Source organism: Mirounga leonina, unplaced genomic scaffold (genome assembly GCF_011800145.1).
Source record: "Mirounga leonina isolate KUSES-001 unplaced genomic scaffold, KU_Mleo_1.0 Mir_174, whole genome shotgun sequence".
In the NCBI taxonomy this organism is placed as follows: Eukaryota; Metazoa; Chordata; class Mammalia; order Carnivora; family Phocidae; genus Mirounga; species Mirounga leonina.
This window is the reverse complement of record NW_023270451.1, coordinates 53,946,054-53,970,952: the sequence shown is the minus strand read 5'-3', so window position 1 is coordinate 53,970,952 and position 24,899 is coordinate 53,946,054. Positions and strand designations below refer to the sequence as shown.

Genomic DNA, 24,899 nt, shown 5'->3' with positions numbered 1-24,899 from the left:
TTGACGTGGAAATGAAACTATTGGAAATGTTCACATCATTGCATCTTAAATACCCAACAGAAGAGTTATGAAAATAATGGCAGTGTAAGTGTCATCCATTAGTTGAGCTAGAGCACCAGCACTTTGCCTTTTATGTGGCAGCTTGTGGGGAACAAAGTTGAATTTCCTCTTGATTCTGCCTTACCTAGCTATTTTTACCTGCTTTTCAGGTTGTGAACATCTCTTCTGGGGACATACTTGATTGGCTTGAAAATCTATGTGTTGTAAGCTCTAGGAGTAACTTTTCCACCTCCTGATGTCCTGAATAATGGACACAGAGAGAGAATTATTTAAAAGTTCCCCTGGATACTGACATGGTAGTCAGTTATGTTAGGGACAAATATGAAGTTGAACCTGGAGATAACAGATTTTCGACCTTGAGAATGAGGCTGCCTTGGCTGTATTGGGCCTTCTGGGTTCTCTTTTCCTCATACAGGTGTTTCGAGCCCGGTGTTTTGATTCACGTTCATCCTTGTTCTTTTCCAGTGGTTTTAAGGTGCCTGGCTTCTCCACTGGCAGATGTTTGATAAGGATAGTACTATCTTGTAAATTGTAAGCAGTTTATGAGATATACTTAGTATAAGTAGAACATTTAGCTTAGAAGCTCATGGTAAATACTTGAGAAATGCTAGTTGCTCTTTTTCATATCATTGGTAAGAGCCTAAATAATGTTCTTTAAAGTATCACTTAATAAAATACCAGTAATATAACCACAAAAAGCTTAGGAGAAATACAGCAGCCATCTTTTACTAAGTACTTCTCTGCAGGCCTTTGGCTGGCTACTTTATAACTTTCTTCCCTGGGGCTCTGCCAAATTGTTTTTATTCTCAAATCTTTAGCAGAGATAACCTATTCAGGGTCTCACACTAAATGGTAAAGCCTGAGTCTAAAGGTAGATCTGCTGCTTCAGAACCTATGCTGTTTTTGTTTTGAGGCAAATGAAAACTTACCCATCCTCCAAAACACTAATACAATTAGTTTTTTGCTATGTTTCCCATATATTGCTGTTTTATTCCAGGGGTTGAATATCGAACCCCTACCCTTTTCATTTAATGTTAAGCCAAAAGCATTTTTCATATTTCTAAATAGTCTTCGTAACTGTCCAGTGTTTACAGTCCGCTTTTTCAAGACTCATCATTTTATGACCAGCTCTCAGCCCAGACCCGATATGTATTACTTTCCCATCAGGAGGGCAGGTTTGCTGGTTAGGGCTACCGTATGTCAGGGTTCCTGCGTCCCCTTCCCTAAAAGGAAAGCTGACCAGCTGATTTTCATTTTTGTGAAGCATCCAGCTTCCTTCTCATCTTAGCATTCTCTTCAACTTAAGTACTAGAGGTGACATCATGAGAAAAACACAACTGCCCAAGGCAGGGCAGATGACTTTCACACTAGGATAGTCAGTTAAACAGAGCTGACTTTCCATTTTGCTGCATAAGATTTGACTTACTTTATATCTTCCTTATGTAATTTCTTTAACTCTTGTGGACCTTTCCACTGACCACTGACCTCAAGTTTTTCTTGATCTTTCCTTATTGTTTCCTATGACTTAAATAGAATCTACCTCTCAAGATCCACAAAATGACCTCCTATAAATCAGGGTTTCCACTCCTTCTCCAGGTGCTGGGGCTACCCAAGGGAGACACAGCATCTGTGGTCAGGGGCTTACACCCAGTGGAGAACACAGACACTGAGCAGTGAATTACCAGAGTATTGCATTACAGTGTGTCTGTAGTGACTTGTATGGGAGCGTATAACATGAGTAAAGAGTGAGAGGTGATAGAAGAACAAGCTCAATAGAGTGCTTTAAATGTCACGAGCACAATTATTTATATCTCAGAGGACCAGGGAGAATGCTTTGCTGTTCAGCCAGCACGTTTGTCTCATCTACACAGAACATTAAAACACTCCCAAGTCACCAAGTCTTGATAAAGTAGAAGACATATCATGACTTTTTAAATTTAAAAAAAAAAAAAAAGTGTTCTGACCGAGCATCTTTCCCCATCACACAGAACTTTTGCTATTTCTGGCAGTTTATCACAGCAGAGGGCTCCAGATGTATGATAATCTCAATCCTTGCATATCACTGTTCATGTCCTCTACTAATACTTTAGTAGAAAGTAAAAACATAGCTTCTGGTTAAGAAAGATGAAGGGTAGATACTTAGAAATGGTTTTGCCCTCAGTGTCTCTGGGTAAGAGATACAGGCTAGCTTTTGGTAAAGACACAACATTAGTAGAAGGCTTGTTCTGGGCCAAGCACATAGCAGTAACAGTATTAGTAACAGCCGACACTTAGGTGATATTTATTCTAGGTCAGGCATTACTTTCACAGTTTTGGTATATTAACTCATCAATCTTGACAGTGACCCTATCAGGTAGTTATTATAATATCCATGCTACAGATAAGAAAATACGCACCAAGAGGTTAATAAATTGCTGAAGGTTTTTTAGCCAGTAAATGGCAAACTTGGAATGCAGATCGCTTGGTCAGGCTCCCAAGTCTGTGTTCTTCATCACTGCGCTGTCCTGCTCTCTTCACAAACATTATCTCCAATCCACAAAACAACCTTTCAGAAGGTACTGTCTGTTTCACAGATGACAGAACTCACTTGCCAAGCCTGTAAAACGAGTCAGTAGCAAAAGCAGGATTTGAAGCTGGGAGTTTAACACATCTTCCTTACATTAAGTCGCCTTGCTTGATGAATTTCACAGGAGAGTATTGAATCTACACACATATTTAACAAGTAAGAAAGAAAACAGTGTTTGTTCATAGAAGTCTGAATAGTGACCAGATAATAGCAATAGTGAATGAGTTTGAGAGCCCTCTGTGTACCCAGCTTATGATGGGAAATACAGTAAAGCATTAAGACTAACGTGCAAGAAATAATGAGAAAACAGTATTATCGTTGAATTGGCCTGAATTATGTGCAGCCACTGTTGAGAGAAGAGAAAAAAGAATGTGGGTGAGAGTTGTCAGGGAAGATTCCTGACAGAGGTGGATTCAGGTGGAGCCTTGAAGACAGAATTGGGACGGAGCTAAAGAGAGGAGGATTTGAGGTGCAAGAGGAGGCCGAGTATGTAAGCTGCAGGTGTGGAGGCGTGGTGAGGACTCTCTGCTGGGGAGTCTGAGAAGTGAAGTTAGATCCTTGGAGAGCAGTGTTGTGAGCCTGGATGAAAGCATATAGAGCAGAGGGTGTATGTGAGAGCGCGAGGGGAGAGGGAGCCGTTAACAGAGAGTCTGCCCACAGAGTGGCAAGCGCATGGAGGGAAGCTGGACTTGTCCTTCCCTCTCCTGTGTGGTTCCCTCACCACTCACTCTGGGGACTGACCACCGCTTCCACATTTGTGTACTTCCCAGAGAAATGAAGGCGATCTCTTCCACCGACTGTGGCACATCATGAATGAAATCCTGGATCTGCGGCGGCAGGTGCTGGTGGGCCATCTGACCCACGACCGGATGAAGGATGTGAAGCGTCACATTACTGCCCGCCTGGACTGGGGCAATGAGTGAGTACCGTCCTCCGCAGTCGTGGGGGGGGTCCCTGGTGACAGATGCCGCATAGGTGTGAGCCAGTGCACGGTAATATCTCCAGAACACACCAGATGGGGCTTTTTCAGTTTTATCCTTGTGACGGCTTAGGGGAAGACTATCATTGATGGAGCTGAGAACCGTATCCTCTAGGGTTGGTGAGGGCACCAGGATGTTGTTTGTTCTCTAGTGCCCTGTGAGGTCAGGTAGCGTGCACATGCTCACAGAATATGAAATGTTTACAGGGATCAACCGGATATGGCTTTTGCTCAGTAGGTCTTATTTAAAAATAAGCTTTAGGTTTGGCATGTGTATTTGCTTTTAATATATATCCCTTCCGTATCATGGTAGTATGTCACCAGAGTAATCTGGAGGGAGACACTGATGCTAACACTGCCTATTAAAAGTCTTAAAACAGGTGCACCGGTGGGGCATTCATTATTGCCCCGATTCCACCTGTGTGTATGTATTGGCCCCTTTGAGGAGCTGCTTGGGAGAACTCGTAAAAAGCAGACCAAGATTTACTCTTAAATAAAACTGACTAATCTAAAATAACCGCCAAGCACTTTAGTAAATCTCATCACTTATAGCTCTGATCAAGGCTGATATTGTGCTAAGTAGGAATGTTAATATGTGGGTGAGAAATTAGAATACGCTTTGACTATGATCCTAGGCTTGTTGCAGGAAGTTAAAAGGTCCCTCAGTGTCATGGTCATGTCCTCCCTTCCTTTCCTCTTCCAAATCCCCATTGGCTATTTGGACCTTCAGAGGATCTTAGGGCTACAGAATAAAAGAAAAGCTGGCAGAAAAGGAGAAAGTGGCAGGACGTACACCACAGATAAATTCGCCTCTTATTGAATCTGGAAAAACCAATTTGAAGCTAGAGCGCTGCTTCCTCTGACCGCAGGAAGTTGCTCTCTCAGAAGCCACTTTTGATTCTGCTGAGACATAACATCTTCAGATAGGAGCACATGGACCTACTGACACATCTGAAGCCTCATGCTCACCCTGAGTACTTCTGCTATTTTGTTGAGTAAGATGCGCCATTCATCCTTTTACAGATGAGCAGTATGGTAGCCCTAAATTGTTTACCTCTACGAGACTGATTCCTGTGGGGGGGAAAAAAAAACCAACCATAGGTGTGGAATGGCAACAGGACATTGGACTAGGAATGCTGCTTTTTTAAGACATGAGGCGAATTCCTGAGCCCTTCTTGACTTCACTTTCTTCACCTGTGGAAGGAGTACATTGAACTAGAGGAGGTCCACGGGCCCTTTGGGCTCCAGGGCAGTATGAGTCCAGTAGCATTTCCTGAGGAAGAAAACGTGGCAGCCATTTGCACTGAGCCTCCAGTCTTGCTGTGTGAGATGAGGCAGGCCAGGCAGGGTGGATCTCAAGGCTGTTTGAAAGGGACCCATGCTATCTATCATGTGTTTCTTTTTCATTTTGATAAAAACTTTGAGTTTTCACTGATTTATATTGGCTCTTAGTCATTATGCTGGTCCTTGTTTAAAGACTAGTTTGTAAATAGGAAGAAAGTTGGATGAAGTAGCTTATCAAAAATAGCTTAGAAATATAGAGCAGGCAGAAAGATACTTTTTCAGTTTTAGGAAGGAAGATGATGACAGAGAGAAAAACATTAATTATGACTGAATCATGACTCATGTAAGTTCTAGCTTGTACTTTGGGCAGTTCTGTGGCTAATTTATGGTAAATTGGTAAAACACTGATGCGTGAAAATGAACAATATAATTTATATAGCTCATCCTCAAATTCATGAATTTTCTGAGGTCTCATTTGGTTTTCTTTGACCCCTTAACTTAAAAACAACTTACAGCACACAGATTGTGCATTTACTGGATTCTTGTAAGTATAAATCAGTTTTCTTATTGAATAGTGCTAAATGGAAAGCAAATTCAGATAATTCTCTTGCGTATTAAACTAGATCAGATTGTCCTGCAAAATTATCTGTCAGCATGTAGATCTCTGGATGGCCATGAATTAAGAACGTTCACTTTCAAGTTGTGTATCACACTGCTAAAGAGTAGTAAAGAGAAGCTGTCTGCGTGTGGGAAGCTTTGGGAGGAAGAGGAGGAGGAGCTATTCTTTTTGTTCCTTAACAGAGCCGTGAAAAGAAGTATTCTCACCTGGAGGTGTCACACAGAGTTAAAATAATGGTACCTGTTTCTGTTCCCCATGGAGTCCTGTGCTGTCCTTTGACTTTTCCTGCTAAGATCATACAGAAGGGAGAATCTGTTCATCCTTCTTTCCTGATGTCCCAGAGCAGTGCAGTGACTGAAATGATAAAGAACGTGCCCCTCCCCTCCCTGCTCTGGTTTCCTGTATCCTGAGCATTTTCTCCTTTCTCATTTTACCTCATTTCTTCTTCCTGATATTAAAGCACAGCCCCGATCCTGTTCTGTGAGCTAGGAAAATCTCAAACACTGGGAGAGTTATCCTAAGGATATACCTAGGAGTTAACAAAACAAAATCGAAACGGAGGAAACTCTCTTCATACACCTAGGACCCAGGAAGCCAGCAGAAGTTGAACAATTAAAGCTTTAGGAGAGAGAGAGAGAGACCTGCAAGTTAAAGGCTCCTGGGGCCCCAAGCCCGGGAGGTTTCTGGACTTCACATCTGCCCCAGAACCTGTGCAGCTAGAGTTGGTCTTTACTCATTCTACAGAGATAGAGACCAGTTGCCCTTCATGTATCTTTTCTTCCTCATGGCATATGGCTGATGCTCTGACTTTCTGTGTCCAAGTTCTCAAAGAAGGAATCCCATTGAAAGCCAAAATCTACTAATCCTGTTTAGACTGAGCATTTTCTATCAGCCACTCATAAGCTATTGGCCAGTCCATGGATTATATGTCCTTAGGTCAGGTGTGTCTATCTGTGGGCCAGTCAAGTGTGGCTCGGGAAGGGGAGATGGTCAGATGACTAGACTGCCTCAGTAATTCCTCATGCCTCCCAGGGTAGGACAGCTTCTCATAGAAGGAGCTGTGGGTAAGGTTGATGCCATGATTCATGTGTGGTTATATATCCTCTTTACTTTGCTTGATAATATTTCCTCAGCAATACTGACCTGGTGTCAAATGTCTTATAATGTAGGGCAGTGGTTCTCTCTTGGGGGAGGGGGTGAAGAATGGGGAACAGACCCTATTGGAATCCCTGGTGAGGTGGACCAAGGGGATGTAAAAGTCTGCTAGGGCTGCCATAACAAAATACCATAGAGTGGGTGGCTTAAACAACACATTTATTTTCTCACAGTTCTGGAGGCTGGAAGTCCATGATCAAGGTACCAGCCGAGGGCTCTCTTGCCAGCTTGCAGACAGCTGCCTTCTTGCTGTGTCCTCACATGACCTTTCCTCTGTGCTTGCATGGAGATAGAGAAATCTCTGGGGTCTCTTCTTCTTCTTATAAGAACACCAGTTCTATTGGATTAGGGCTCCACCCTTTTGACCTCATGTAACCTGTATTACCTTATTATAGTCCCTATCCTCAAATATAGTCATGATGGGGTTGGCCATATTGGGTTTTCGGAGGGCACATTCGGAGGGGAACAAATCACAGCACTCTTTGTGATTTGAAAGTTCAACAAAAATTAGAGAATGGAAGTGTGATTTTTAAGTTTCTCAAAGCGAAACATAATTGAAGAAAATTAAGCTTTTCTCATGTCAAGGACAACTACTGCCATTAAGAACGACACAGACATGTAATCTTCTTAAGAACAGCTGTCCTTCAGCCTGGCTTGGTCAGTGCCTGGCTTGAAGTCAGTGCTGAATCAATAAGTTCTACTTATGAAACCTCTAATGAAGTTTGGGGGAGGGTACAGAATTTCAGGATTTTTTTTTAATACACAAGTGAGAAAGCTGTGGTTTTATAACTGGAAATGCCATGGCAGAAGGCTTCCATATTAGAAAAGGATGTGAAAGGGACACAGAAAAATTATCATCAGAGAATTACAGTGAGACCTGGAATGGGGTAACTGAGGGGAGTCTGGGCGAGAAACAGTATCTTGGCATTGATCTACAGGGTGTCACAAAGACATCATGACACCTTTGGGATGGCCATGGAAGGTTCAGGAGATGAAGAGAATGATACAACGTTGCTATCATTGTAGTCAAGTGGACACCCTGGAGAGGAGGATGTCACCAAGGTCACTAGAGACGACATGGTAGTTACACTGATTTTCCTCCGTCTGTGGTAGGACATCACAAATCAGTCACCATACTTGCTCCCACTGAGGCTGGATGTATAACCTTAGAACACTTCTCAGCACAGTAAGCCACATGTCGTGTCAATCCGACATAAGAGTTTAAACCGTTTCGCCCGCCAGGCCTAAAACTGTGCTACCTTAATTTCTGTCCCCTGCCTCTCCTGAGTTTCTCCTAATGACTGACCCCAGAACTCTCTAAGACTGAGGATTACACACACGTTGCCAGAGATTCACATTAGAAATGTGGTCGCTCTGGATATAACTAGGCATTTTAGTGCTACGTCAAAGCCTGCAGGCCAAACCTCCCTCTTCTCAACTCTGATTTCTAGAACAAAAGTATGTCTCGCTCTTGTTTCTACCCGAGTCCACGATGGAAGGGTTTCTGTGGTGATAGTTCTTGGGGCCTCCTGTGGCAGGGGCATGCCACCCCCAGTGCCTACCTATCCCCTCGATTTACCTGCCTTTGTCACTTTTCTCAAGTTAGGCCCGGTGTCCAGCCTAGTTATGTTGGCTACTCCAAATGTGGTAACCAGTTACTATAGGCAGAAAATAGAAGGATGGTGGGCGACATATCTAGTTTCGAGGTGACACAGTAAAAATAGTGATCTTTAATATATTCTATAGAGATGGCTTGTTCCCCAAACTTTTGCCATGTGTTTTCTAGACAACTGGGACTGGACCTGGTGCCTAGGAAAGAGTATGCAATGGTAGATCCAGAGGACATCAGCATTACGGAGCTCTACCGACTGGTAGGTACAAGAAATCTTGGTTCACAGCCTCACTGCTAATTTTGTGGTTTCTATGGTGCTCTTCATACTTGATTGATTTTGTAAGAACAGGATGTTCCAAGTTTAATTTGGAGCAAGTAAAGAGAATTGAGAGCTGAGGTGACCGTGCCCCAAGTAAAAAACTGAGGTACTTTACCTGTTCCAGAATTATATGATGTGCTCTACTGTGCTCTTAAGTCTTAGATACTAGGAAGTAAATCCAAAGAAGTTTTAAGTTCTTTTGCACATCTTTGCACATTTTGTTAGTTTAGTGAAATGCCTACAAATCATACATATTTATCTGTTGTATTCCAGGACAGTGTTGGAGCTAATGATATCCAGTCATTCTTCCCCAACATGTTTTACCCCCACTCCCTGCCCCCATTACCACTATCCGCAGAATCCATTGAAAGTGTCTCCTCCACTGTTTCCAACTGCTGATCTTACCCCACCCCTTCTAGACCCTAATCCATCCTCAGTGCTGAAGTCTGTTAATAATTCTAAGATATTTGATCGTATTGCCCATCACCTACGACTTGAGTTTTTTCCAAGTTACATGGTAAGTTAAATCTGGTCCAATCTGCCTTGTATTTAGCCTTGTATTCTTTTTTTTTTTTTTAAGATTTTATTTATTTATTTGACAGAGAGAGAGCACAAGTAAGCAGAGCGTCAGGCAGAGGGAGAGGGAGAGGGAGAAGCAGACTCCCCGCTGAGCATGGAGCCCAACATGGGGCTCGATCCCAGGACCCTGGGATTATGACTTGAGCCAAAAGCAGATGCTTAACCAACTGAGCCACCCAGGTGCCCCTAGCCTTTATCTTAATACTTGTATAAAAATTACCTAATTTCTTGATATTAACTAAGCTCTTTTAAAACCCCAAATCAAAGAAGACTGTGGCCGGGAAGGGCTTTCAAAGGCCATTACGCCAGTGTAATTTTACTTTGATATGGTTTCCCATGTGTCTTACTATAATGTTCAAAGGAACAGCTCCTATGGTAAAGAGAAGACTCCTTTTTAGAAGATGCTGCCTCTTCCAAAGTGTACAATAGTCTTCATAGAATAGTGGGAAATTCTTGACCTGAGATGATCTGGATCTGAGAAATGTGGGGGAAAAAAATCATCACTAGGCCCATCAGAGCTTATGTCTGATTTTTAGAAAGCAGTTCTACCACTTTGGGTTTTTTTCCTTAGTCGCTGATCTGTTCAGATTATCTCTCTACACCTTATTTTGTCAGTTGGAATTAATTCTGCTTTTTGTAGAGAATTTCCTTCACATTGAGCTTCTTGAGAGTGATGTTTCATGTGGCACACCTTTGTGGCATCATTGCTAAGTAGATATTTGGCACATAGCAAAACCACAGTTAAATGTCAGTTGGATGGAGGCAGAGAAGGAGGAAGGAAACAAAATAAAGAGTATTTCAAGTTCAAGTTATCCCTAATTCTTCGCTCGCATAACAAGTAAAATCTGTATAACTTATTTGCGAGTCACATCCTCTAGTGGAGCATCTTTATTGCATTTACTTTATTTAACTCATTGAGCATCAAATGTGTCTCTCACTTCTTTAATCTCACTTGGTTGGAAGTTTCTTCAGGGTAGGCACTGTCTTACGCTTCCTCTATCATGCCCAAGGTAATCTTGTACAGTGCTTTATACTTAATAAGCAATCACTCAGTGTTTTTGAGGTCATCATGTTATTATGGAAAGACCATGGTTATAGATCCAAAAAACTAGATTTGAATTCCCTTTTCTCAGGTCTGTAGTCTTGAGTTTATCACTTAGTCTTTCAGAGCTTCACATTCTTCCTCTGTTAAGTAAGGAAATAATTCTTACCATGTTTGTTAGGAAGATTAAATAAGAAATGCATGTAAATGACCTTTCCTTGGCAGTTAGTGTTTGCAGAGCACCTAAGCATTCAGTTGATTTTCATTCCTTGCTCACCTTTGCTTCATCTTTATCAGAGAGGCAAGCGGCAAGAGTGATTGATACCTTATATGCTCAATCTTAAGATTAGATCTGGCTGTGTTCAATGAAATAAATAGTAGAAGCTTAGACATGATAGAAAGTTATTTCTTTCTCACAATATGCAAGCCAGGAGGCAGGAAGTTCTGGGCTTGTGTGTGGTTTCATGGTGTCGAAAGTGATAAGGCTCTTATTTTTCTGCCCAGTGGTACATGGTTTCCATCATCGAGGATACTTCCAAGTTTGATACAGCTGCAAGGGCTCTAGCCATTACATCTGCTCTCCAGCAGTAGGAAGAAGAAAGGTTCTTAGTTCAAAGACTTTAAGAGCTTTGCTAGAAATTCCACACAACATTTGCAGTTATATTTCATTGGCCAGAACATAGTCACATCCCTGTATTTAGCTAGGGATGGCATATACTTGATGAGCAACTAACAGTGTCTGACACAAATATATTTTAGTTTTTCTAGTTTGATTTTGTATGTGTGCAATTTTATCTTTGTTCTTTTCACCTAATGTCCTATATGGGATGCCAAATTGATTTCATCTTTTTCAACATTCTGATTTGTTTGTGATGGCCTCCTGGAGCGCCGTGTTGATACAATTCTGGGGTCTCATCTGGGCTATGATTGATGAGCAATGGCTGTCACTGGTGCAGGGGACTACCACTGATGAGTAGTGACTGCCAGGCCAGGGTGTTTTCCATTTTTGTAGCTCAAATCCTAGCCCAGAGTCTTCATTTCTGATTTTCCATGAAAATTTAACTTCTCCCTGTAGTGGTTGTATTTTACTGTTTGTAAAGCAAAGACAGTAGCCCAAGAAAAACCCAAATTATTATAAGCTTCAAAAGGACCTGCTATCTTCAAGGCAGGTTTCTGTTTATACCCTGGCCTAGCAATAATCAGATTGTCCATTGCTCTGGTCCTTTTCTCTGGGCAAATAAAAGTGACTGACTATATTGACTTCACCAGGGAGAGTTTGCAGGCACCACCTTCAATCCCTTGCTGTCGTCGTTGTTGTTGTTGTTTTGGTGTTTATCATCACTTACGGATCAAGGGCCATGGCATGCATGCCCCAGTAGAGGATGTTTGATTGATTGTTACCACTTGTTTGTTTGTTTGTTTTTATTGTGTCTTCTCCATGTCCTATTTGAAACAGATGTTTGTACATTGCTAAATCCATACTGCATCATTAGAAGAAGAAAAAAAGTCTTGCTTTAGATTTTGGATAGCCCTGTTAGCAGATCTTTCTCACCTAATTATGTTCATCTAAGCAGTAAAACGTGCTAAACCTCGCAGTGTTAACATATGTCCACTTGGAACGTTTGGTTTTCTGCCAAAGGCCAGATCCCAATCCTCCTATAAATAAAGAGAGACTTAGCTAGATTCTCTGGTTATCTGTGCATACAGAATATCTTTTTATAAGCCTTTCTTGGTTTTATAAGATCATGTTAACTTCTTGCTTTGTGATCCGCAGTGGGTGGACCAGGGGTTCTCAAACAGAGAGCAGGGGACATTTGGCAATGTCTGGAGACATTTTTGGTTGTCACACTTGGGGATGGGGTGGATGGGGGTGGAGAGAGGTGCTACTGGGTCTGGTGTATAGAAGCCAGAGAAAGCTGCTGAACATCCTACAAAACCCAGGAAAGCCCCCACAACAAAGAAGTATCCAGCCCAAATGATCAGTAGTGCTGAAGTGGAAAAGCTGTGGTATAGGCAATCCACACAGTAATTTATACATTATATGAGGATTAAAAATTTGCATCCCTTCAATAAATCTGTAGAATGAATCTGTTTCTTTTCCTCATCAAAGGTCTAGTTAAATTATAAGCGCATTTAGAGTGGCTGGTAGGTGCCTTTGTAACCATAATTTATTTCACAGATGGATTTTTGTCTGTTTATTATAACTACCAAATTATAGCCCTTGAAGTGTGAACATGCCTTTTTGATTTTGTTTTTGTAATAATATTTTCACAGAGATATTTTTATTTATTTATTTATTTATTTATTTATTTATTTATTTATTTTAAAGATTTTATTTATTTATTCATGAGAGAGAGAGAGAGACAGAGGCAGAGGGAGAAGCAGGCTCCCCGCAGAGCAGGGAGCCCAATGCGGGACTCGATCCCAGGACCCTGGCACCATGACCTGGGCCGAAGGCAGACGCTGAACCGACTGAGCCACCCAGGCATCCCTCACAGAGATATTTTTAGCAGTTCTCCATCGTAGTGAGTTAACAAGAGATAAACAAGTCATCATAACCTACTTACGTCCACATCTTTTCCAGACCTGGAAGAATGGTGGGTGAGGGAAGGGGAGATTTTGGTGCCATTTGTGATGACTCATGTCGCATGTGCATAATCAGGGTAGAAGCAGACAGGCTTAGGACAGGCATGCATGCAAAGATTCAAGGTTCCAAGGCAGTAATTGTACAGAATATGCAACAATGCATTTTTCAGTCGGCTTTGATTTGCATGTCTCTGCATAGGATCTCAATCAATAGTTCTCAACCCTCATTGCACATTAGAATCACCTGGGGAGCTTTTAAAACTATCACTCTCTGGACCCCCATCCCCTAGAAATTCTAATTTAATTGTTCTGGGATAGGTCCTGGGCATAAGTATTTTTTAAAAGCTCTCCTGGTGATTCTAAAGTGCAGTCAAGGTTGAGAACCACTGATCTAGATATATTGAATTCCTTGCATGAGTAAAGGACTTTTTCTTTTTTTGCTCCATTTTTAGTAAATGTCATGACTGATACTAGGAACTTTGCACTGTTTGAAATAAAGACCAGATGCCTCTTTGAGGTCCTTTATTTAAATAAGATTTTTATACCTGTTTTTCCCACTCTAGTCCTTAGTAGTCATTCATTTCTTCATAGTACTTTATGCTGTGTTACCCTAAACTTTTAAGTATATCCGTAAATAAGTTAGCATTTTCAGAAAATAAAAAGCTTCTTTGTGAGTTAAAGAGATGTAGTTTTATGAACGTATGCTGCTTCTTTTGCTTTGGTAAAAAAGAAATTTTAAAAGCACAAAATAGAGCGACCTTCTCAGAAAACAAGGCAGAATTACACTTTTTTTTTGCCCCCTATAGTTAGAATATTTCTCTGCAGGAAGCTTTTTCTAGCAATTATCACTAACACATAACACAATGCTGAGGTGCACTTTACAAGAAAGTGTACTCTTCACTTTCGGAGAGAGATGTCCATTGTACCTGTTGAGTTTACAGTGATTACAGATGCATTTGCTTAATTGCATTTTTAACTGTTTACCTTTTGAGTAGTTTAAATTAAAAGATAAAAGCATGAAAAGTTCTGGTAATCTCATCCTGCTGCATTAAAACCGTAAATTTAGATGGTGTTTTTTTCCTTTCAAATCTTGGTCAGTCAGGAATTGTTGAACTAAGAAACATAAAAAAGATGGTTAATGTAGAAACAGGGTTATGTGCCTTACCCCTAAGCCAAGGATATTACCCCATTACTGTGGGATTAATTCCTGAGCTATTTTTTTTTTAATTGTCTAGTGAACCAAAAGAGGTGGCCATTAGTAATCTGTATTAGGAAAGCAAAAATACTCCTCATTCTTAGCACCTGTTCTGTGAATACACAGTCCTTGTGTATGTTTTCCCGGTGCTCTTACCCTGAATCACTTCTTGAAAGTGGTCCAAGAACTAGCTGGACCGTGCACTGTTTGTAACTGGTCCAAGTACAAAAGTGGTGAGTAAAGGTTTAGAAACCTTCATAACATTCTAACATTACCATGACATTTTTATTGTCTGTTATGGAAATATCTGCCTATAGTAGATTAGGGGGAAGAACAACTTGGTTTTTTCCTGTACCTAGTTGAAAAAGCACTGTTCTAGATGGTTCATTGGTCCTGCTCCCTCTTTGGCTCTTGGCCAAAGTGTCCCTTTCTCAGGACACCTGCTCTGACTGTCCAGACACAAGTCAGATCACAAATCTGGTTCTTCCCCTCCATTTGTCACAGTTGCAGTTTCCCGTCTGTATGTGGAATGATTTTGTTGATGTCTGCTCCCCCTGGTAGATAAGATCCGTGAAGGTAGGGGCTATTTCTGTTTTTGCTCATCAGTGCATTTCCACTGCTTGGCACATAAGAGACACTTAACAAGTGTGTGTTGCCTGACTGATCACCCCCATGTTCTCTTAACCCTGGAACTATCGGTGGTTCCTTTCCTCCTTCAGCTTGTGTTACTGCTCACTTCTTCTGATCCTGCCTCCCAAGTGTAGCCTACGCTAGGCAGAAGTAAGATGGAAATGGATGCTGTTCCTCAGCTTAGCCATCTCACTGGCTTCCCCAGTCTGCTGCCCTGTAGCTCCACGGCAAGTTAGAAACATTTTATTGCTCTCATGATTGAATATCACTTGCCATAGTGTGTCTCAGAAAACTACCACAGTTCTGCAATTTAATATGCTTTAACAGGATGTTTAATTATGAAAAATGTGAAATCATCGCTGCATTGTTAAGCTACCATCAGTGAAATGATCAGATACAATTTAGTCGGGTTTTTTAAAGGTAACTAATAATTTATTCTCACCCTGGAAGTTGATAAGGGAACAGTAGAATCTTTTGAACATCATGCTGCCTGAATCTACTCAGCAAGTGGTATCATTTTAACATTAATGATTTAAAACCAAAATCTTGGGGCGCCTGGGTGGCTCAGTCAGTTAAGCATCTGACTCTTGATTTCAGCTCAGGTCATGATCTCAGGGTTGTGAGATAGAGCCCCACATTGGGCTCCACACTGGGCGTGGAGCCTGCTTAAGATTCTCTCTCTCTCCCCCTCCCCTACCTCTCCCCCAATAAATAGATTAGATAGATAGATAGATAGATAGATAGATAGATAGATAGATAAAATAAACCAAATTCTTAAAGCAAGATTCCTTGATAATCTGCAAACTTCATGGTTTCTTATTTTAGAAGTTGGAAGAAAATTTGGAATGTAACATCCAACCAGATGCCAAATCCACAGGAAAAAAAAAAGATACCACAGGACATCATAATCATACCATAGCTAACTAGTTTGTTGGATCCCATTGTTTTCTTCAGTCCATGCTGATCATGTTTTTGTTGGGGGTTGTTATTCAGATGGAGCACCGACATCGGAAGAAAGATACCCCAGTTCAGGCCAGCAATCACCACCTCTTTGTGCAGATGAAGAGCCTCATGTGTTCCAACCTGGGGGAGGAGCTTGAGGTCATCTTCTCACTCTTTGACAGTAAAGAGAATCGACCAATCAGGTAACTGCATATGGAAACATGACTGGAATTTCTTAATGTTGGAATGGTGAGCATTTGTAATTGACAAGCTTTAGGATATATGACCTTGTATACTTTTCCTTTATGAGCTCATTTGTAGAACTATGTGAATTTCTAAACTGCCTACCCTCTGGAGGTTCCCATGAAAGTTAAATGGGGTGATGCATACAGAAGTTCTTTGAAAAACTCAAAAGGGGTGTAGAACCATGATAATGATTACTAAATGAAAGTATGGGATTGATATCAGGTCTGTTATTTGAGTTACTTTGTATTGATAATGCAAGGAAGACATTATTTCTAAAGCCCCAAGTTGGTTTGCTTATCAAGGTCAACATGTTGTGTTTTTCACATTTGTGGTAAACAATTACATTATTTTTGTCCTCTGTGCATCAGATAATATCAAGAGAGGGGTAAGTACTTGGAAACCTTCCCATTAGAGTTTCAGAGCTGTGAAATGGTAAACTGTTTCACATATTTTTTTTTCTTTCTCAGTTCTCAGAGTCTTCTCTTAGGGCAGGTTTTTAATATTTAGGAAAAACCCGTAGTGAATGTTTTGGTTGTTATTCAAAAGCCTCCACTCTTTATGTTTCAAATTTTTTTTTGTATTTGTTTTAAGGTTGAACACAATGCATACCACCTTTTACATTAAAAGATTTAAATTTAGATTTAAAATTGTATCACACAACTCTCACATGACCCAACTTCACTGTGTTTTACAAAATGATGCTTATTAAAATGCTGACAATTTTAAGCAACTCTGAGCCACATATATTGTTTCATAAACACAAAAAATTCTGGCTGGGTGATGGACAGTGGGGAGGGTATGTGCTATGGTGAGCACTGTGAATTGTGTAAGACTGATGAATCACAGACCTGTATCCCTGAAACAAATAATACATTATTATGTTAATTTAAAAAAATTTTTAGAAATAAACACAAAATAATTCTGGAGTATTTCTCTCCTGGTTAAAAAATAAAAATACTTGTTTTCTCTAAGAAATATGTGTGAAATTTATTTTTAAAGCATTTATAGCCATAAAATCTTTGGTGAATTAATTTCTGTGTTAATCATAACCTACTAGTAAGGGTACCTTCTATTCTTGACAAGTGGACTGAATCCATAGAATTTAAAGATAGTATTTTTGGATAGCAAGGACAGAATTTATAAGATGTGTAAATAACAATGATAATAGTTTCAAAATCTGCTTTATACACTTTTAAAGGAAATGAATCAGTAAGTTAGAAACACAAACCAGCAGTGCTAAAAAGGGAAGAAAATAAAGGCTTGAAAAATAGATCCAAATTGCAGCTTAGCACTTGCTTTAGAAATGTGAAAGATTATTTAGAGATAACACTTGCTAACATATTGAAATGTGTCTTAGAGAGCTTGGTTTCCAGGTAGTTTAACAAAAATTCCTCATACCATTGTCTATATAATATGTTGTCTCTAAAATATTTAACAAACTATAGGAAAAGTAAAAGGGAGAAATGAGGTCACTCTTCTACTCATTCCTGTTAAGCTAAGGTTTTGAAGACTATATAAATTCCCCTTTGCCACTAATGTTCACATTGTATCACCACAGGAGTGTGTTAATTTAGGATTAATATTAGCCACTCTCTTAGTTTTGTCTTGTTATAAACATTTTGAAATTTCCTGAAACATCCTTTTAGGTTTTAAGCAACAGAGTTCCCCTTCTTTTATTCCTATGTACTTGATGAAAGTAGGAAAATAACCTGGGTGCATGATCCCCAAAATATGTTTTTGTGGTCCCCAAGTTCAGACCGGGAGCTGGACCTTTTTCCTGCTCTGTGACGTGGTTGGGCTCCTATAGGTTCCTGCCTCTCTCTTCTCCCTCCCCGTTTTCTTTGTCTTCCCCTCCCGCTTGCCTCTGTCACACACACTCCTCTGATAATCCACCTGATAAGTAGTGACCCTAGAAGAAATTAAGCCTAAATCCCTCTTCACTACTTCTGCACCCATAATCACCGTAAAGATGATCAGCAAAAGAATAACTAAGAATGAATATATATGCTTACGAGGTGATGGAACCGTGTCAGATTTATTTTCTTGATTTTCTGAGACCTTGGGCAACACAGTGATGATTCTTTTAGGGAGTTTTCAAAACCTTGCTGTGAGTAGCTTTGGTTCCATTGAGGGCACAGGGCAATATCACCATTACCTTTTAAAGAGGCCTTAGGATGTGCAGATCTGGAGACCAGGCTTGATTCTGGTCTTTGCAGTTGACCTTTGCCGTCCCTGACCCCTTCACTTGCCTCTGTCTTTTCATTCATCCTGAAACTGGTGACAAATCTGGCTTCCCTCATTGCTCCCAGCTTACCACATGAGTGTAAAGTATTTGCATCTTTTCAGAAAAAGGTATTATAAAGGTAAAATATGATTTTGAGAAATTGTGTTTCTTCTTAGGCCCAACAGTGTGGGATGTATGGGTATTTTAAAATCAACTTGCATTTCTCTTTTAAACTTTTTTTTTTTTTTTTTAGAAAATTTCAGATGTGTGAAAAGGTAGAATAGTATCATAAAGCTCACTGTACCAGCCTCCAGCTTCAACAGTGATCAGCTCAGACCTGGTCTTGTTTTAACCATACCCCTTTCCGGTCCTCCTCCTTGCCTCCAAGTTATTTGGAGGCAAATACCAGACATCCTATTTTCAAATGTAAATATTTTGGGGTATATCCCTAAAAAGGGGAATTCCAAAGAAATTACTGCCTAAGAAATTAATATTCCCTTCTGATCAAATATCCATCTCCTGCCAGTCTTCAGTTTTCCCATATTGACTCATATAACTTTACAAATTCCTTATCTGGAATCCTTATCTGGAGTTAGCACTTATCTGGAACCCTTATCTGGAATCCCAAATTCCTTATTTGCAATCCTTACAAATTCCTTATCTGGAGTCCCAGATAAGGAATTTGTGAATTATAAGATGTATTACAGCTGGTTGATAAGTTTCGTAAGTCACTTTTCAGCTAGTTTCCCTCCCTCTCTCCCTCTTAAATTTTCTCGTAATTACTTTGTTGAGGAATCTGATCATTTGATTTTTTTTTCCTGAGTTCCAAGTCCAGTCCAAACAATGTAAATCTGTAGACAAAAGATGGTATATTTAAGTGAATGCTTTTGTTGTTAAAGATCATGAGTGCTGTAATATACAAAAAATAAAACACATTCTAAGTGTAATATTTATAGCATTGATCCTGACCATTAATCACAAGAAGTTACCTTGTCCGGGTATAGGTAGAAGGGCCAACATGTGCACAGCGGGTGGAGGTATGATGAGGAGAGGTAGATGTTTGTTCCTCCCACAAGGCAGACAACTGGTTAGGACTTTTTTTTTTTTTTTTTTAACTTTCCTCTTCTAAGAAGCAAACAGCCAGTATTTTTTGTTTTTAAGATTTTATTTATTTATTTGACAGAGAGAGACACCGTGAGAGAGGGAACACAAGCAGGGGGAGTGGGAGAGGGAGAAGCAGGCCCCCGTGGAGCAGGGAGCCCTATGCGGGGCTCGATCCCAGGACCCTGGGATCATGACCTGAGCCGAAGGCAGACGCTTAACGACTGAGCCACCCAGGTGCCCCCAAACAGCCAATATTTACTGAGCACTAACCATTTTCCAGACTTCATTCTAAGTGCTTTAAAAATATAATCAGCACTAATATTATTGGTGAGAAAACCAAGGCACAGAAAGTTTGCATAGTCAAGCAGGATTTTACTGGCCAGAGTTAGACCTTCAGAGACTGGTAGTTTTAATAATAAGCTGTTATAAATTATTGGTAATGATAATACTAAACCTAACACAGGGCCACAGAAGGTACTCTGTGCTACAGAAATTGGTTTTCTGAATTGAGTCCTTCTCAAGTACTTTAAGGAAAGCAAAGTATCATTGACTCTTACTTTGCGCCAGTGATAAGTAGCTTAGCACTACTTGGAGATAGCAAATGCAAAAGGAGATAACATATGAAAATTGTCACCTCCTGGTTCACTCAATGGAACCATGACCCACATGTGTCTCCTCAATACCAGGAAGGGTACGTTTTACAACAACAAACTTAAATTGTCACTGAAGCTGGGCCGTACTTAGAAAGCCCATTAATTTTATCTCAAAACAATTTCTATCCGAAGGTGCCCCTGAATGTTAGGCCTCTGATGCAAGACAACTCTTGCTCTAAATAATCGCAAAGACTTAGTCAACCTCTGACACCATCTTGCTCACATACACCTACCCTGTCCTTCTTTTCCAGCACCTTCCTCAGTTGTTTGTGTAACAGCACCAGCCCAGAGTCCCCTGCAGATAAAGCTACATTGGACTCAACTGTCAGGAAATACAACATACTTTAGTTTATCTGAGTTTTGTACGGTCTTGACATTTACATAATCAGTAGAAAAATGAGTTTGATAAATTAACTTTTATATGGGTAAAGTGGTTTTCGAGAACATCTGTCTGGTTGAAAGTTTGTAATTTCCTCAGTCTACAAGGGTATAGCTGGAAAAGTCAGGCAGTCATTTCCCTAGATACCATCCGTAATTTTATTTTGTTTTATTTTCTTCTTTTCTATTCTATTTATTTAACAAAGCACTTATATAATGCATATGATGTGCCAGGCACTGTTCTAAGCTCTTTTAAAAATATTTACTTATTTATCCCTTGTAACAACCCTATGAGGTAGGTACTATTACTCTCCCCACTTTTTATAGATGGGGAAACAGAGGCACAGAGTGATTTAATAGGTGACACAGCTGGTATGTCGTGTGGTATTTTAACTTGCAGCCTCATCAGGTGTCAGTACTCTGAATCACTTTTCTACACCCATTCTCTTCATCTTTCGTACTTATCATATCCTGTTTTCTTCCTCAACCAAGTTTTATTCACCAGTGTGTGGTAAGGGGTTTGTTGAGGATTTGTTTTTTTAAGAAACCGGAATGGGAGAGAAAATGAGCTTGTTGACAGGAAGGATCTAGTAACAAAGGAGAGGCTGCACTCCGAGGACAGGGGAAGTCTTTGGTGGATCAGTGTCCCTTCGGAGGCATGAGGAAATGGGCTTGAGACTGCAGGCGGGGAGATGAGCCAGGGGCCAGAGAAAGGGACAGGGTTGCGGAAGGATGTGGATGTGCATAAACTGAGCTATAGGATTGGGAATATCAGGAGGTTTTTTTTAAAATATATATATATATTCATATATATTTAATATATGCATATATTTATATATATGTCTATATATATATAAAGAAATCAAACTAGTTAACATTATATGCTACAGTGTCTCCTTTGGCTTGCATTTAAAATTGGTTGTTGAACAGTTTGGTGACAGGAGTACTCCCAGTGTTTCCGTTTTCCACAGGCTGTACAGCTCTGCATGTGTGTACTCATTCATATCTTCCCTGTGTGGATATGTGTCAATTAATCTACAACAGACTATAAATTATATGGGCCAATGAAAATGACATCGTTCACTGGCTGACTACTTCCCTTATAACTTTCATTACTTTGTTTACTGATGTATCCTAAGGCTTCATTAATTAAAGCTGTAAATTTGTTTCACGACTAATCTATTACTGTATTTCATTCTCATCAGAGAATTTATTTAATAGGACCTAAGTGCCACAAATGGGTACTTAGCTTAGTACAGGGCTGCTCATGCATGCATGCTGCTGGCTTGGGCTTTTATTTGAGAAAATAGCAGCAGGGTAGTACTCCTGGAAAGCCTTATTCTGGTGATTCAATTCCAAAAGTCTTTTCATAGTAGTTAAATTCAGATAAAATTTATTTTCTGTCGGTACCTTATTTGCATTCTTTCCTGAAGTTATGTATTTTTCCTACCATCATACATGGTAGGAAATACATACAAAGTCTTCATTTTCTTTGAAATGCCCCATTTCCATGTAAATTTTATGTTGCCCACAATCACATTCTTTTTTAGTATATCATTGTAATTCTGTCATTTATGAAAAAGATAAGTAGTGAATATTATTGGTGGGGCACAGGTTTTTTTAAATGTGAATTTATACAGAACTATGAAGTACGTCTGAATGTATCTCCGTCCTCAAGACACGTATCTTCCCATATCTGGTAGAGGCACCACTGTATAGTTTATAAATGGCCCAGCTCTGGTGTCAGAGAGCCTGGGGTTTTTTTGTTTTTTGGTTTTTTTTAATTCAGTAGCTGAATCAGCCTGGGTGAGTTAATTCATTTTTCTTATGGCTGTTAATTATCTGCTAAATGAAGATGATAATAGCACTTTCCTCTCAGGATTATTTGAGGATTAAATGGGAGAACAGATACACTTCATAGTGTAATGCTTGACACCTGGTAATTGGTCAGTAAATGGTAGCTCTAAAGATTACGATTTTCAAAAACCCAAATAGGAAATATACTTTAACATAACCAGAAATGATAAATAGTATTTGGTCTTGAATTCTTATATTTTATAAGGAATTATTGTTGATTTTTTTTAGGTACAAGTTATTTTAGTTTAGATAAGATTCAGAGAGACTTACTAGTAAACAGAATGGCATCAGGGTTATGATTTGTTTTAAAATACTTCAACAAGGAGAAGAAGAAGAAAAAAAATGAGAAACAAAGTCAGAAGAAAAGGATAGGTGGAGCCATACAGTGGAGCTAATTTAATGATTATGGGTTCCCTGTGGTAGGTATATGGGTTCTTGGTTTAACTTTTATCAATATAGTGTGTATGGTGGGCGCCTGGGTGGCTCAGTTGGTTAAGCGACTGCCTTCGGCTCAGGTCATGATCCCAGGGTCCTGGGATTGAGTCCCGCATCGGGCTCCCTGCTCGGCGGGGGGCCTGCTTCTCCCTCTCCCACTCCCCCTGCTTGTGTTCCTGCTCTCGCTGTCTCTGTCTCTGTCAAATAAATAAATAAAATCTTTAAAAATATATATATATATAGTGTGTATGGTTAATGAGTTACCTGCTTGAAATGATTTCTGCACGTAGGCAAACAAGCAATGAAGAAGAAGACTGGTTTATTAATCTGGGGTCTAGTCACTAGTTGCATGGATGGTCTTGGTTCCATTCTGCCTACAGTAATATTCCTGGGTTTTTTTTTTTTTTTAAAGATTTTATTTATTTATTTGAGACAGAATGAGAGAGAGAGAGAGCGCATGAGAGGGGGGAGGGTCAGAGGGAGAAGCAGACTCCCCGCCAAGCAGGGAGCCCGATGCGGGACTCGATCCCGGGACTCCAGGATCATGACCTGAGCCGAAGGCAGTCGCCTAACCGACTGAGCCACCCAGGCGCCCCTATTCCTGGGTTTATATAAACTGACAATAATATCCCTGATAATGAATTTGGCACAGCTTGAGAGGAATGTTTTCCTAAGGTCTAGGACATTCAGTATTTTATAATATGTGCGTTATAACACTACCTTTAAAGCATAAGCTCTGACTTATATATAAAGCAAAGGAGCAGCTGTTAGCAGGTGAATAAAGATTCTGTGAGAGGAAATACCTTACATGCTCAAGCAAAATCCTGTGTCTTCATTAGCACCAGCTTCCCAGAAACTCTGAATTGGTACAGGTGTGTCCTCTCAAAAGTGAAGAATTGCAACAGTTCTGTGAATGACAGATTACCTCTACCCATTCAGTTGTTCATTCATTCCCTCATGACACAGGCTACATGGGAGCATCTGTTGTGTGCTAGCAGAATGAGACCTTACTGGAGATTCAAAGGCGAATCCTGGAGCAAATGGCAGAAGGGATCCAGGATGCAGGGAAAGGAATCTACTTTGAGAGGAAGGGCGCCGCTTCTAACGTGGGAGGAAGGGAGGTGAGGGCAGTGAAATGTACAGAAAATGTTGAGATGGAGAGACTGGGTTTGTGACCTTGATCTTGTATAGGTAAGGCTGGGAAGCAAGATCTGCTGTCACTGGAGAGCAAAAGAGAGAGTGAAGTGGGGGCTGAAAGTGATTTACAGGAACATGGTGAGCGGACGCTGAGCAGAAGTGTGGTAGGAAGTGAGTTAGTGAGGAGTAATAGAGTTGCTGTGTGTGGTGAGGCCCCTCGGAAGAGAGACGTCTGAAAGGGGTAGTGAATCCTGGCTCCCAAGTTACACAGCTAATTCCAGGGGTGCTCAGGAAGTCAGGGTCCGAAGCAGGTGCTGGCGAGATGGAGATTGAAGCATCAGAGTTGGAAAAGAGCAAGAAGATTGGGAATCTAGCATCATGATGAGGAGAAGCAAAGAAATGACAGCCGTAGCTTCTGATAGGTCTCTTCCAAGGCAGATGTGATCTAATAATAGTCTTTTCATTTTTTAAAGGAAATTAAAGAAGTGGCATTTTGTTTTGTTTTTGCAGGTACTGGGAACATTTTTCAAGAGCTTATAGGAGGCAGCTGTCAGAGAGAATGGTTGCTCAGCCTAGCCTAGGAAAAATGTGTCTGTGTTGTATGCATCATAGTACATTGTACGTATTGTACATAACACAGTTAAGAGAGCGGATCAGAAATTTTAATTCTCTGAGCACTGTGCTAGAATTTCTCATTTCATACATCATTTGCAACTGATTAGAGTGTGATCACATGAGTTCAGCATTGATATTTTTATCATAAATGAAGAGCATTTACGGTTTGTGAATGCTGAAAGGTAGCTGGCAGAACTCTTCTTAGAGTTTTGGGTTACGAAGCTAACTCAAAATTGTAACCTCTCCAAAGCACGGCAACAGTGTAGAGACAAAGTCTGGCCATACATGCAGGGAGCACAACTCTGCTGGAGAACAAAAATAGATGAAGAAGGCGTTCAGAACTCCTCCTTGGATTGTGGCAACATGGGCTATGTCGTACGGCCCGGAGCGTTTCCTGCTGTGTCTAGACGTGCTGGCACACATCTTAACTGTGGGCGTCTGTCCACTAGTGACCCACAGTGACCTTCCCCTGGGGCCTCCTGTTTAAAGGTGCTACCGCTTCCCACTCTCTCTCTTCTTTTCCATCACTTAATTCTTCCAGCAGGTGCCTGAAAATTGTGACCGTCGTCACTTTGGAGTTAATCGGATTTTGTGGTTTGCTTCCCCTTTGGTCACACTTCTGTGTCACGTATTAAAAAAAATAACAACAAATAATCGCTTTGGAGATGTGGTGATGTCTTTC

At 40.4% G+C, this 24,899-nt stretch overlaps 1 protein-coding gene across 5 annotated transcripts in view; it reads left to right on the top strand.

The window, feature by feature from the left end:
* Positions 1-24,899, top strand: part of DOCK4 (dedicator of cytokinesis 4) — a 421,086-nt gene that overhangs the window by 194,897 nt on the left and 201,290 nt on the right. For all 5 annotated transcript variants that reach the window (XM_035020946.1, XM_035020945.1, XM_035020944.1 and 2 more), the window contains exons 6-8: positions 3,397-3,545; positions 8,450-8,534; positions 15,620-15,771. In XM_035020946.1, the coding sequence (XP_034876837.1) occupies positions 3,397-3,545; positions 8,450-8,534; positions 15,620-15,771 (386 nt within the window). The remainder of the gene's footprint in view (positions 1-3,396; positions 3,546-8,449; positions 8,535-15,619; positions 15,772-24,899) is intronic.